Below are 13,828 nucleotides of genomic sequence, written 5' to 3'. Positions count from 1 at the left end.
CCATATATATATATATATTTAACCATGCACAAATATCCTGTCTTATCACATAATGAAGCATTATACTAGTGTCTGTTAATCATGGGGCAATATTTAGAATATAAATGTTTATCCATTTTCCCTTTGTCCTCTGTAACAATATTGCTTAGGTTAGTCATAATAAAAATGGTAACTATGGACTTCACCCCCACTACATGGAGAAGTATTTCTCTTCCATGACTAGATGGCAGCAGCGCCAGGGTTCCATTCAGAAGCAGCAGCTGATATCCAAGATGGCGGTCACTCTCTCAATGCTGCAAGACACTGCTCTTTTGCCAGAATCTCCCCGTGCCAGCTGTGAAGATCCAATTGCCTCATTCCAGACTTCAGACTCCTATCAGGAAATGTTAAGGACAGTTAAAGAAAATAAATCTCACTACTGATTTACAGAAGCCTTTTTATGCAATGTCTAATAAGTGAGATGACCTCAAAATTCAGTCCAGCGGAAATAAGGTAGTGCTACTATTAACTGAGACTGGACAAATTTTGTCATAACTCTTATACTGTACAACAAAATATATGTAATTCCAATTTCAGATACAAGTAGTCAAAGGTCTTAACTACAAAACACCATCCTCCATTGCCTTCTTTTCTCCTTTGTTGGCCACAGCCCTGACTTTTTTTCTTAACCCCTCCATAAGCGTTTTTCCATGAGAAGCTGCAACTTTAAAACTATTTTTTTTCCAAATTCTCTTTAATCCAATCAAACTTTTGGGTTTTCTGGTATAGTCTGAATATCTCTTTTTACATAGAGCCCAAAATCGTTTAATAGGTCTACAATGGGGAAAATTCAGAGCGTTTGCTTCTCGACTTACAAATTCAAGCTAAATGTCCTGAAGATGGTTAACAACAGCATTTGCAAAATGGCATGTTGCCATGTCTGGCCAGAAGAGTGCCGATTCTAGAGAATGATTCTGGTGGATGAACTGTACTAATATACCTTTAATACAATTTTCAAGGTACACCCGTTGGTCCATGGAGGTGTTACTAACAAAGGGTTTTGAAACATTTCCATCAGAGTCAAGAGCTTGCCAAACAAGGAATTTCTTAGGAAATTTACTTTTGGTCTTGATTTGTGTTGATATTCAACTTCAGCACCCTTCTTTGATAAAAAGCTCTTTTTGGGAGCTCTTATGGGTCGACAGGGACGTATGTCTCATCATCAATGATGAGGATTTTTCCTTGCATTTTTCAATAAAGTGTTTTGCATGCTGCTTGGATGCGTGGTTCTTGAAATTGACTGTATTTGGGAGAGGTTTTTTTTTTGTTATGTCCTTAATGCCCAACTTCTCAACTTTAATTCTTCCTACCCAAGATCTTTTCATTTTCATTTTCTTCGCCGCTTCAGCCACAGTACTGGAGGGGTACTTCCTGTAAAGCTTCTTGATCTCCTCCATGTTGCTTTGGGTCGCTAGCTTCGGTGTACGACCTGGATTCTTTTTTAAACTTATTTATTTGAAAAGCTGGATCTTTTTTATATACCTGTGGATAGTTGCTTTTTTGAAATTCTCTTTTTTGAAATTCTGCCAGGTCACATTCGAGTCTTTGTTTGCCACAGTATTATAAAACTGTAAAACACCTTCCACAAATCCTTCACTTTGATGTCGGTTCATTTGAGAACGCTGCATTCTCAGAATAAAATAAAAATAATAAATACTAATTAGATAGTGGAGAATTTAATGAACGAAAACACATTTGTTTAAACATACACTGGAAATGTTATATATGACATTTTACACCAGTCCCAGTTAATAGTAGCACTACCTTAATTGTTAACATACACGTGTACCGAAGACAGATATCAGGTGGTTGGCAGTACTCAAAACAGAGGCACGGAGTCTAACTCACCTAGGTCAACTCCACAAGGGGTTTTAGACTTTGCGGGACCTGTCATGCAGGTGACGGCCCTCTGCCTGGCCACCTGCTGTCTGGACTGGACGGAAGTTATTTTCCTGGAGAATAAGATATGGCTGAAATGTATGTACTATAGCTGAGCAGGGTACAATGACAAAGACTTCTAGAATAAATTGCACTCTAAGGAAGAGATTGACTAAACCCAAGATTACTCGGTTTTCTTCTGGATATCTCTCTGTAATAGGCAGTCAGGGTGGCCAGGATGGATCAGGCTGTCCTCATGCCCACACCAGCCCTCAGGTCACCCAGTCGTTCCCCCACTGCTGGAGCCCTAACGGCAGTCAGACAAGAGTGACACCATCTGTCAGGGGAAACTGGTTTACAGCTGCTGTTGGCATAACTTATACCAGGTAAATGTCCTCTCACCTGGCGCTCGTAGGGGTAGATGCCTGCTGTGCAACCTGTGCTGCTCCCCAGACTCCAGGAGAGAGACGTGCTGTGCAGCCTGTGCTGCTCCCTGCTCCCCCGGACTCCAGGAGAGAGACATGCTGCTAAAATTCATATCTCCCGCTGGACCGCTAGCCAATAGGCGCTCGCGGTCCAGCAGCCACCAGTTGATTGGCTGCTGGACCGCATGCACCCATTGGCTAGCTGTCCAGCGTGAGACGTGAATGCTGCACGTCTCTGTCCTGGACTCCATAAACAGCGGGGAGCAGGGGAGAGGGGTGCGGGGAGCGGGCAGGCGATGCGGGTGCTGGGCGGCCTGGAGCTGGTTCCGGAATGCCGTTCCTGATGACGTAATTTTTAATTTGAGCTTCAGGAACGGCGTTCCGGACCGTTCCGGCTGAAAAATAGCCCTGAATGTATGTGGAAAAAGCCATTAGCCATTGCCAAAATAATGGTATTATGATCGGATCTGCATTACTAAAAAAAATGTTTGTTTGATGACAGTCTCTTATATATATTTAGCCAGATCTGTCAATCAATCTGTGAGTGTGTGTATAATGCTGGACAAAGTCAATCACTTAACTCCGCCCCCACCCAGCATTATACACACAGGACAGCGTTATACACACATCTGGCCCTAGCACAAGCCAGCATTATACACATAATCTGACCTTATATAACCCCTATGGCTCCTAAAGTCTCAGGGCGCCCGCCCCATCTGACCAGGAGCACGGAGGAATGGGACCCCAGCACCACCCACATACCTGCTCTCCTTCACACACACATAAATCCTGCTTCACTCACAGGAAGTCTCGCTGGAAGACGCGACGCAGCCAGCAGTTGGAAGAACCCGCCTCCAGCATTAATAACAGGTAATAATCATTGAGTTTGCTTCTAAAGTGGGTCAGGTCACTTTGAGGATCTGTTATAATATAGCTACAGGCAAATGATGGCAAGGCATTGTTAACATTTCACTTTGCTAAATGTCAAGACAATGACTTCTAACAATTCTTGCACAAGCGAAGAAGAGTTTCATTTCTCAGCTGATGCTTCAGTATGTTTGATTTGAACTTCAGATTTGTCATTTACAGCTCAGCCTCTGAGGACTAAGTTGCTTGGCTGCATATGGCTTGCCTACTAAAGCAAATTCAGCCATGTGATTCTCTCCTGGGAGCAATGTAGCAAACATGTAAAAAATTAATCAGACTAGTAAAGAGTGATGCAGAAACAGTGCTAGATATAATAGTTCTAACACATAAATGCTTTCAAATACTTAAATAATTAAAAAACAAGTGTAATATGTGCCACTAAATAAACCAATAATAAATTAATACAAATATAATAATAAATTATTGTAGTAGGTAAAAGAAACTTGATATTTCATTTTGTTTTCCCCTTATAAAAAAAATCATATAACAAAAGCAACTAATACCCCTTTCACACCCAAATCCTGGATCTGACTCGGTATTTGGAACACGGTTCCAAGCCAGGTCGGATCTGGGATTTGCACTGTGGTGCCGCCCCCCAGTGTAAACCGGAGCGGCGCTTGGAGATGACATCATCTCCAAGTGCCTGGACTGCCGATCATCGCGCTAGGGGCAAGCCCAGCACCTAGGTAAGCTGCTGGGCTGCCCCTAGCCCCCATCAGTGAGGTGAATGGATGCCACACACCGGCATCCATTGACCTACTCCCTGCCACCGCTGCTGTCTGCAGAGTACAACCTCCATGTTGATCACAGGGCGCTGCGGTCCGGAGGTTGGGCTTCCCCCATTTCTGTAAATGGGAGCTGGGCCGGATGACCCGCCATACTCATTTACACTGCCCTCTATCCAGATCTTGCCCTTGTTCTGCTCTAGTCATCACCTGTTAAACACTTTTACACCGCCGCTGACCCGGGTACATGCGGCGGTGTTAAAGGGGTATAAATAGATTACCATGCCACAATGACATCCACTCCACTCAATAATTCATGAAGCATTGTTTCTTATATTTATGGACTCCTTCATAAGTGAGTCGATTTCACAAGTTTGGTAGAAAGCAGATATGGCATCGATCTTTAAAAAGATGCCTACTCTTGTGTTCCGGGCACACAGTCAGCGTTCTCTCTATTCGTTTATTTCGTTCTTCAGGGTAAAGATACTCATCCTCTAATGTTTAGGTGGTATTTTTATTCAAAGAGGAGTACAGTATGTCATTATCAATATTTAAATGTATGGTACTGTGCAATATGATGTTAAAAATTCACCAATTAGGCAAGTAAATATGCCGCTGACCTCCAAAATGAACTTGACTGCCTCTGAGATCTGTCGCAGAGGGAGGGCTGTAGGCCTGTAGGCATGAGTGAGGTGTTTCCCAGATTCACAGGGGCCATAGCTCTTGTAAAACTCCCTGCTGGGTTGTTATGCGATTCAGACCCCCACTGCCACTCCACCTCACCCCACCATCTACAGCGGAAGACTTCTTTCCTGTTATCCCACAGAGTAAGATGTACGAAGCACAGAAAAGAGACAAAGCGGAGAATAATAACGCAACAGCAAATCAGTTCCTACTGTCATGTTACAGGCTGTATTTGAAAAATGACTGTTAGGAGCTGGTCGGTTGATAGTTTATCACTCTTCACTTAATCACTTTTTAAGCTTAGTACATCTGGCGCTTAATACGATCTCTGCTTACAGTAGAAATCACAAATATATATATATATATATATATATAAATTGATATGCATTATATACTGTATAACTAGATTTTAATATATACTCGTAAATTCAAATATGAAAATGAATGTCTACTAGTGCACTTTAAGGAAATAAAAAAATAAGGTGTGTTCAACTAAATGCTTCCAAGAACTCCAAGACCAAACAGGAAACGGTGAATTAAATTAGTTTTGTGCTAGACAATACAAAATTGAATTGGTCTAAAAGAAAGGCTACTTTTATATCTGTTATGATGCATCTTGATGAAATTATACAAATCTGTATTAATCCAGTCAATCATATTGGATTTATTACAAAATAACCAGTAAAAGATGTACTTTTAAACCAGGACAGCTGCAAAGTATTGCTCAGAATCAGCCAAAAAAATGACACTATTCTTTGGAGGAATTAGAACCAAATTTTCTAGTAATAGATAATTGAAAGTGTAGATCAGATCCTGAAGGGATGTGTCACTACATATTAATCAGTAAATGTTCAGAATGTTCAATCTGAGGCAATGTATCCAGGCATAAATTCTAAGACGCCTTGGGGCTAAGGTGCAGGACAAGTTATTATTATGGGACTTGAAGGTGCAAAAACTTTGCTATCATCAATAAAAGACTAGAATGACTGCTCCTAGTAATATGTCATACAGCAGCGATGTTGCTTCGCTACGGCTACAGTTGACACACAACCTTTCCTAATCAGTCTACATGGATGGTATAGTATGAAAAAGTTGCAACAAACCCATGTCATCCTTTTCATGTGTTGACCATTGCCATGTCAACCCATTGCTTGTGTTGACCTTTTGATCATGTCGACCATATGGTGCTGACCTATTGACTGTTGATCTAGACCGGTGAAGCCAACTCCAGTCCTCGAGAGCTATCAACGGTTCACATTTTCCAGCCCACCCAGCAGGTGCACTCATTACTTACGGGTACATTTTAAAAGATCCATATGTGGATCTAAATACCTCACTTGTGATTCTGTAAGAAGACCTGGAAAATGATAACTGTCGGTAGCTCTTGAGGACTGGAGTTGGCTACCCCTGATCTAGACATTGGGCGGTATTCAATGAGCCTGATTCGCCATGTTTTTATGGCGAATTTGTGCTGTTTGGCGAATTTCTGACTAAAACGGTGAATCACCCTATTCAATGACCACTTGGTGAATACATTTCAAGGTTTTTTTTCACCATGATTCATCGAGTAGCAATCGCTATCTTTTTATGGTGAAGTGGAATGTGAACTTTTAAAATAAAGGGTTTGGTTTTTACATTTGGTGTAAAAAAATCAGGAATTTTATTCTGAGGAGGGGCATGCTACTTTTATTCATGTGCTGTAAGCACATGAATATATATTTAATTTAAAAAAATATATATATATATATATATATATTTTTACACAGCAGCCAGCAGGGGGCGCCGGAGCCGAGCTGCTCATTACATATTCATATATTCACTGCACCTGATCGTTACGATCGGGTATAGTGAATATACGGTCCCCTGCTGGCACCCCCGGGGGGCAGCCTGTGCTGCCTGGCACCCGGGGAGCCCACCTACCCCCCACAAAGTTCTGGGGCAGGCAGAGAGACTTCCATCTCTTTGCCTGCCACCGTCCTCAGGCTCCCTGCGGCAATCGCCGCAGGAGCTCATATTCGCCAGTCAGGGGCAGCGAGCACCTGACACGTTGAATACCGGAGCCCGCCGGCTCCGGAACGTGGCGAATGTGCAGCAAATCCTAAAAAGGATTCGCTGCACCTCGCAGGTATTCTCATTGAATACTGCCCATTGTCTGTCATCCATCTGGATACCAATGGATGTTATCAAAGACTAGAACTAAGGTATTTGGTTTTTATGGCTGGTGTGGCAATCCGGTATACTTACAACTTGCAACTTTTCAAATATGATCTGAGTTATATACGGTAGGTTTCTCCCTGGCTCTTGCCGGTAAGAATGCTCGCTTCCTTGCCTCCATTGGCCTCCAGGCAGGTTGTTTACAAAATCCTGGCAGTCAGGATCAATTCAGTCATGAAACTGATAGGGAAGATTCCTGATGTATTCTGGATAAGTGTGTTCTCCAGGGGAGCTTCAAGAGCGGAGGAGCAGACTCCATCTCTATCCGGCAATGCTGTACACTCTGGCACTAGAGGAACTTAGCGAGTCCACTGCACATGCGCAAAACACCCAGTGATTTCTGCAGCGCTTATGCTCCTGACTCAGGTCATAGGAGGGTAAGTATTTAAAAATGGGTGCAGGGTTGCCCATGATAAATACACCAGTAGCGCACTCCCTATCCTTTCTCCAAATCTTACCCCTAACCCACCCTTCCCACTGCTTAACCTCCCCCTCACTCAGCCTAACCATATCCACTCCCTTCCACAGCCTCAAGCTGGGTACAAACTTGTACCCCATTTGTGACTTGGCTTGCAAGTGCTTGCGAGTGTGAAAGGGGTATAAGTGCACAGAAAGGTCCACTGGAGGTGGGGATCCATTCAGAGCCCTTCTTTCACTATGGAACTCCTTCCAATAGTAAACAGTGGTCCATCTGGAACCAACACCATTGACAGGCTTTTAACTAGTATGAAATAAAGATCAATTATTAGTAATGTATATGAATGACACTTTGTATCATTACTATAACAACAGGGTGCTTCAGTAAAATGATTAAGAGAATATTGGTTTCATAGAGAATCAAAAATAGAACGAATGCTATAAAATATACTTAAGAAAAAGATAAATAAGCTGATAGATTTGTTTTTAAGAAATGTGTACAATGCTATTGTACAGCATAGGCTTAGAAAATTGCATACGACTTACTTATGTCTTCTATGTAAAGATGTTTTCACTCAGGGGACAAGCACCCTGTTGATTAGGAAAAATGATCTTTCTAGAATACAAAACTAACAATAACCTTTGCTGGATTAAGTTAGAAATCAATTATTTAAGAGTGCTCGTTCAGGCTGTTCAAGTGGATTCCCTTATCTGAATCATTGAAAGATTTAACTTTTTTTTAAAGTAAGGCGCTAGAAGCAGAACATATATAAGGCCTGCATTTTCATCATATATCATTTCCTAATAGATGCTTAGATCTGCTTGAGGCCTGCCCAAAGAATGGTAAGAATGATTTTCTTGGGCTATCCTCTTATAATATCTCTATCTATTCTATCCCAAGGCTTCCTGGTTTCAGTTTCAAAGTCCATCAGAAAATCAGAGACTAACGATGCTTTATTAGATACAATTGCTCTAAGAAAAGCATTGTGGAACAGTGATATGATCGAGAAGTCTGAAGCTAACCCGCAGAATCATTACTCAATGGACGACAGCACAAATTTTAATGAAGATGAGGAAAGCATGAAGGTAAAATACTATGCATTTCATGCACTATAATAAGAAAACAACATTTCACAGAATTAAATATATTACAGTCTGAATACTTTGGGATAAATTTACTAAAGCTTCTAAAAACGAAAACAGGTATGTTGCCCATAGCAACAAACCAAAATCTGTCTATCATTTCTCTAACGCATCCCAGAAAATGATAGATAGAATATGATTGGTTGTTATGTGCAACATCAACTTTTTTCATTTTTAAAAGCTTTAGCAAAACTACCATTTTGAATTTTATATGAAAAATTGTAATGCATTAACATAGGTTAAAAATAATTGATAAATGTGAAATGTTCACACTCACTCTCCTGTAGACAGAATAGTGGAAGAACCGGCACTCTGGGTATAAGGTTCCAACTTAATTTTATTAAGGCATGAGAGAAATGTACACACACGGCCCAACAGCCATTGCAACTGCACACAGCAGTCTTCCTCAGGGGGCCCTGAGGAAGACTGCTGTGTGCAGTTGCAACGGCTGTTGGGCCGTGTGTGTGTGTACATTTCTCTCATGCCTTAATAAAATTAAGTTGGAACTTTATACCCGGAGTGCCGGTTCTTCCACTCTTCTGTCTACAGGAGGGTGAGGGTGAACATTTATCTATTATGAACTATGCACCACAAATACAAGCATTTACTACAGGAGGAAACGGTGTGTGGTCTTCAATGACCTCTTATAAATGTAAAATGCTAATTAATTTTCTCTTCGTCCCTCAAAAACTCAGCTTTTATTTATTGCAAAACTATTATCTTTCAGACAACAGGGCCTCAAAACAATTACTTCAGCCGCGATGTTCTTCCTTTAAGTGCTGCCTTGAAACAGATTCCGTTTCAACCACTGAAAAGCTCAGTCCGAAATTTGGAAACTGGAGATGAGAATGTAGAATTAACACATGAAAGAAGAGACATTGGCGAAGATGAAAATGCTGCAAAGTTTCCCATAGGGAGAAGAGATTTTGATAGTAAGTATTAATTACAATTAATGGATAATTTGATTATCAAATTCCGGCAATAGAAAAGTTGCAGACACTGATTCCGTAATTTATTTATTTTTGAAATCTAGGCATATTTTACTGTATACCAATGGCTGTTAGACAATGGCTAGGTTCACATCATATGGTCAACATGTCATAAAGGACAAGACAATCAGCTCCTAACAGTCATTTCTCAAACACAGGGGTAGATTTATTAAGCTCAGTGAAGTAATGAAGTGTCTGGTCGGCCAATCAGCTCCTACCTTTCATTTTTCAAACCAAGCCTATATCTTCACAGTTAGGAGCTGATTGGCCGGTGATAAAATACCAGCCACATTATCACTTCACGGAGCTTAATAAATCTGGCCATCAGACAATAATTTAAATATTAGAGGAAAAAAAACCTTCGAAAAACGCATGGATCCAGGCTTTTTGCAGTTACCAGTATTTGTAATAAAAAATGTTATGTTTTTAAAAAGGTTTTTGATTATACATATATATATATATATATATATATATATATATATATATATATATATATATATATATATATATATATATATAATTCAGTACGCATTATTCAAACATGCATTGGATAAAGTTAGGAACGGATTGGCTGGACCTACTATCACTCCACTCCACTTTATACATTTGGCCCAGTATATGTGTTTGTATATACAGTATACCTCAATATAAGAGCTATTTTTTTTATCTTCCAGAATGTCTGAAAAAGTAATATCAGTATACAAAATATTTATCTATGTGACCTTAGGTTACATTGCACAGTTTATTGTGTTTCTGCTCATTTATGTCATTTGGTATGTACGAAAACACAGAGTACACTAAAGTTAATGAGATGAAGAAGTATTTAGGAAAGCATTCGGCTTTAACAATGCAAAAACTTTATCCAATGTATGTTTGAATAATGCGTATTGAAATATATATATATATATAAATTAAAAAAACATAACATTTTTCATTACAAATACTGATAACTGCAAAAAGCCTGGATCCATGCGTTTTTCAAAGGTTTTTTTTTTCTCTAATATTTAAAAGTACATCATTTTTGATCTTACACAAAATAAAAGGATGTACATTTGAGACTGGGGTTAATTTAATTAAGGTGCCCATACACGTTGCGATAAGCAGCGTGCGATGCGCGCTCCTGCAGGCATCGCACTGTACAAAATGTATGTGCTGCACATACTTTTGTACTGCCCGCGGATCACATCGCACGCAAAACACATGCGTGCGATACGCCCAATAACCTGTTGCATTCCACACTGCTTATCGCAAAGTGTATGGGCACCTTTAGAGTCAAGTTCTATAAAGTAAACAAACATTTCTGAGCAGGTAATGCCTGACTTTTACAAGGGCAATGCTTTTACTAGTTTATTTTAGCTTAAAACCAACTTTGATTATAATCTCTTGTATATGAACAATATACTGTGGTTGAGTCTTATATTGTGGATATGCAAAGTAGTATATATGAAAAGGATAACAAAAATATGGTACTGGATGGGAGAAATGGACAATCAGAAATGTGCTCACAAACCCAGGAAATGGGCAAAAAAACATTCAGTCAAATTGTTTAAATCAAACAGGTGCAACTACAGTACCGTGTCTAGGGTTGCCAATCCCGGGGCATTTTTTCAATCCCGGGAATCGGGATTGAAAAATGCTCAATCCCGGGATTGGCATGCCTAAAAAAAAAAAATGCCCCTGTGCTCCCCACACTATCTGACTCTTGGGGAGGGGGGCAGGTGGCAGCGGTGCGTGATGCGGGTGGCCTGGCGGCAAGCAGGTGCCGGGGCCACACACTTACTTTTGGGGAGTGCCAAGTGGGGGAAGCAGGCGGCTTCGGTGAAGAGGCAGGCAACTGGGGGAGGCCCGGCGGCTAGCAGATCCGACGGTGGGGATGTAGTGCTACTGCCTGCGCAGCGTGACCTGTGACCTAATCACGCTGCGCAGGCCGCACGCCGGGATGGGGACAGCCGAGTGCTCAGACGCTGCCCGGCATTAGACTGCGCATGCGCAGTCTAATCCCGAAATCCCGGGATTGAAATCCCGGTCATTTTGGGGCCAAATCCCGGGATCCCGCCGATCCCGATCCTGGGATTGGCCACCCTAACCGTGTCTGAGCGACAGGTTTTGTCCTTTTCCAGATTTTGGGAGCAAATTTCTGAATTAAATATTACATTTGCTCCCATCCAGTACCATATTTTTATTCCATCCAAGCAACAAGTTGGATGGTTGGAGGAAAGTTGGTCTGACGTGTGGCCATCATTACAATGAAAAGAGGTGAAGTCAGTATCTATTATTTTTCTAGAATGCAATAGATAAAATGATAGACAAAATCACCTCTTCATTTTTAGAAGCTTAAGTAAATTCATCCCCAGGTCTGTTAAATATACCAAGATATCAGATAAGTAAAGTATTTGTATCATCAGTACCTTGATGAAATAAGACTTATTCGAAAACAAAAAAGTTTTTTAATGTTTGTGCAGCTACTATACCACATATGTATGTAGCAGTCACTATATTCCCTTTGTCAGTGCCACAATTACATTTTATTAGATGTATCAAGCACAGATCAGGGGTATATGTGCTATCCCCGTACATTAAATAAGGGGATAGCACTTCCCCTGATGTATTACTCCCGCAACGTGGGTACCTTGGCAGCGTGGGGCACGTGTCACATCAGCGCAGGTATTATTGAAATAGTACCTCCAATGTCTGAACGACTGATGTTCATGCCCATATCACCATCTTGATGTGTCGCTGCGGGTCTCCAGCTATCTAATACTCCGTGTCACTTGATGGTCTTCAGCATCTTTATATAAAACAGCTTATGCACTGGGTATAGTGCGCATGTGATAGTTTGCCATGAGGTACGTCTCTTCTGGCTCACATCTTCTCCCTTGTCACTGCTTAATAAATCTTACTATAATAAACAAAAGTTATCCCATCCTTTTGAGAATAAAGGTTTATAGGCATCTATAGATAACACAGAACAATTAGCTTTTTTCAGTTTAAGGTTCCATCCCACATTTAAAAAAAAGTATTGCTTTAATCATTTTCCACCGGTATCAGTGATCCTTATTGCATGTTCATTATATTGCCACTAGGTCCTGTGAGGATAACAGGTGCAGGAAAAGTAAAACCACTGTGCACATAGCTACAGGTTTCTCTTGTATTTTAAGAAGGTTACAAAATGCATTTGCATTAATAAAACCGGGCATCTTGGGAGAGATGTACTATAGCACATCGCACTTAGGGTTACTTTTAATAAAGCTTTGAAAATTGGAACGAGGTCATGTTGCCCATAGCAACTAGTCAGATGGTTTAATTTTTAGGATGCAATAGAGAAATTATAGAACCTGATAGGTTGCTATGGGTAAAATTAGCACTTTTTATTTTAAAATGCTTTAGAGCACAGGTTCTCAAAGACGGTCCTCGGGACCCCAAACAGTGCATGTTTTCCATGTCCCCTCACAGAATCATGTGAAATAATAAAAAAAAAAAAAAAATAATTATATATATATATATATTTTTATTGACATGTTATTGACTGCACTCTATTGTGGTATCCATATTAGAGTCTTTTCTTCCCTTATAAATGTATTGTGTCTGACTCTAGGTAGTGCAACCAACCTGTAAAGAGGCCCATACACTAGTACAATATGGTCCTTTTTTCACACAATTTCGAACCATGGGGCTGATCAATTATGTGAGAAGTGCCATATGTTATGTCATTTACCTCACATTCTGATCCTAAGTCCTGTGTTTATCAGATCGAATATACAGATAGTTATGGCTGCCACAAGATTTGTCATATGCATAAGGACTGCATACCACGTACGGTATGCAATCCTAGCCGCCGAGCACTTACTGAGGTATTATATGTGATACATTGACATAGTGTATAGGGGCATGAACAGATTCAGTTTGCAACCATCAAGGAATTAAATATAATCTAGTTGTTTTTTTTTTTTAACAATAATTCACCTCCCATTCCTGCTCTATTATCTTTACAATTGAGTGGCCTTGTGGAAAGTCTTATGTGGAATCAAAAATTCCCCCTCTTCCGCACATTTGTAAAGGATTTAAAAGTTGTTCTAGTAAATGTCACCTTATTTTAGCCAACACTCCCTTTTGCAATGCAAATACCTTTATTCAGGTGAAAAAGTGACCCTTACCCAAGACCAATGTTTCAAACATGACTAATTGTTATTTCTAGTGCTTAGATGCATGCTTGGAAGAGTTTATCGACCATGCTGGCAGATATGATGTGCGAACCAAGACTGAATAAACATCCGAAGGACGTGTATCTGCAACCCCCCCCACTGGAATGGACAGAGGACGAGCACATGCGGCATAAATTTATTAAATAAAAACAAAATAAATAAATACTGATATGAGCAACGTAAAC

General features: G+C 40.4%; 1 protein-coding gene across 1 annotated transcript; it reads left to right on the top strand.

The window, feature by feature from the left end:
- Window positions 1-8,100: 8,100 nt before the first annotated feature.
- Window positions 8,101-13,827, top strand: PMCH (pro-melanin concentrating hormone). The gene is made up of 3 exons (XM_083182249.1): window positions 8,101-8,395; window positions 9,180-9,384; window positions 13,637-13,827. The coding sequence occupies exons 1-3, from the start codon at window positions 8,150-8,152 to the stop codon at window positions 13,684-13,686; spliced, it is 501 nt and encodes a 166-aa protein (XP_083038375.1). The 5' UTR covers window positions 8,101-8,149; the 3' UTR covers window positions 13,687-13,827.
- Window position 13,828: the final 1 nt, after the last annotated feature.

This window comes from Crinia signifera, chromosome 4 (assembly GCF_055691185.1).
Source record: "Crinia signifera chromosome 4, ASM5569118v1, whole genome shotgun sequence".
NCBI classification, from domain to species: domain Eukaryota; kingdom Metazoa; phylum Chordata; class Amphibia; order Anura; family Myobatrachidae; genus Crinia; species Crinia signifera.
Note: the sequence above shows the minus strand (reverse complement) of the source record. Positions and strands in the feature narration are given on the sequence as shown.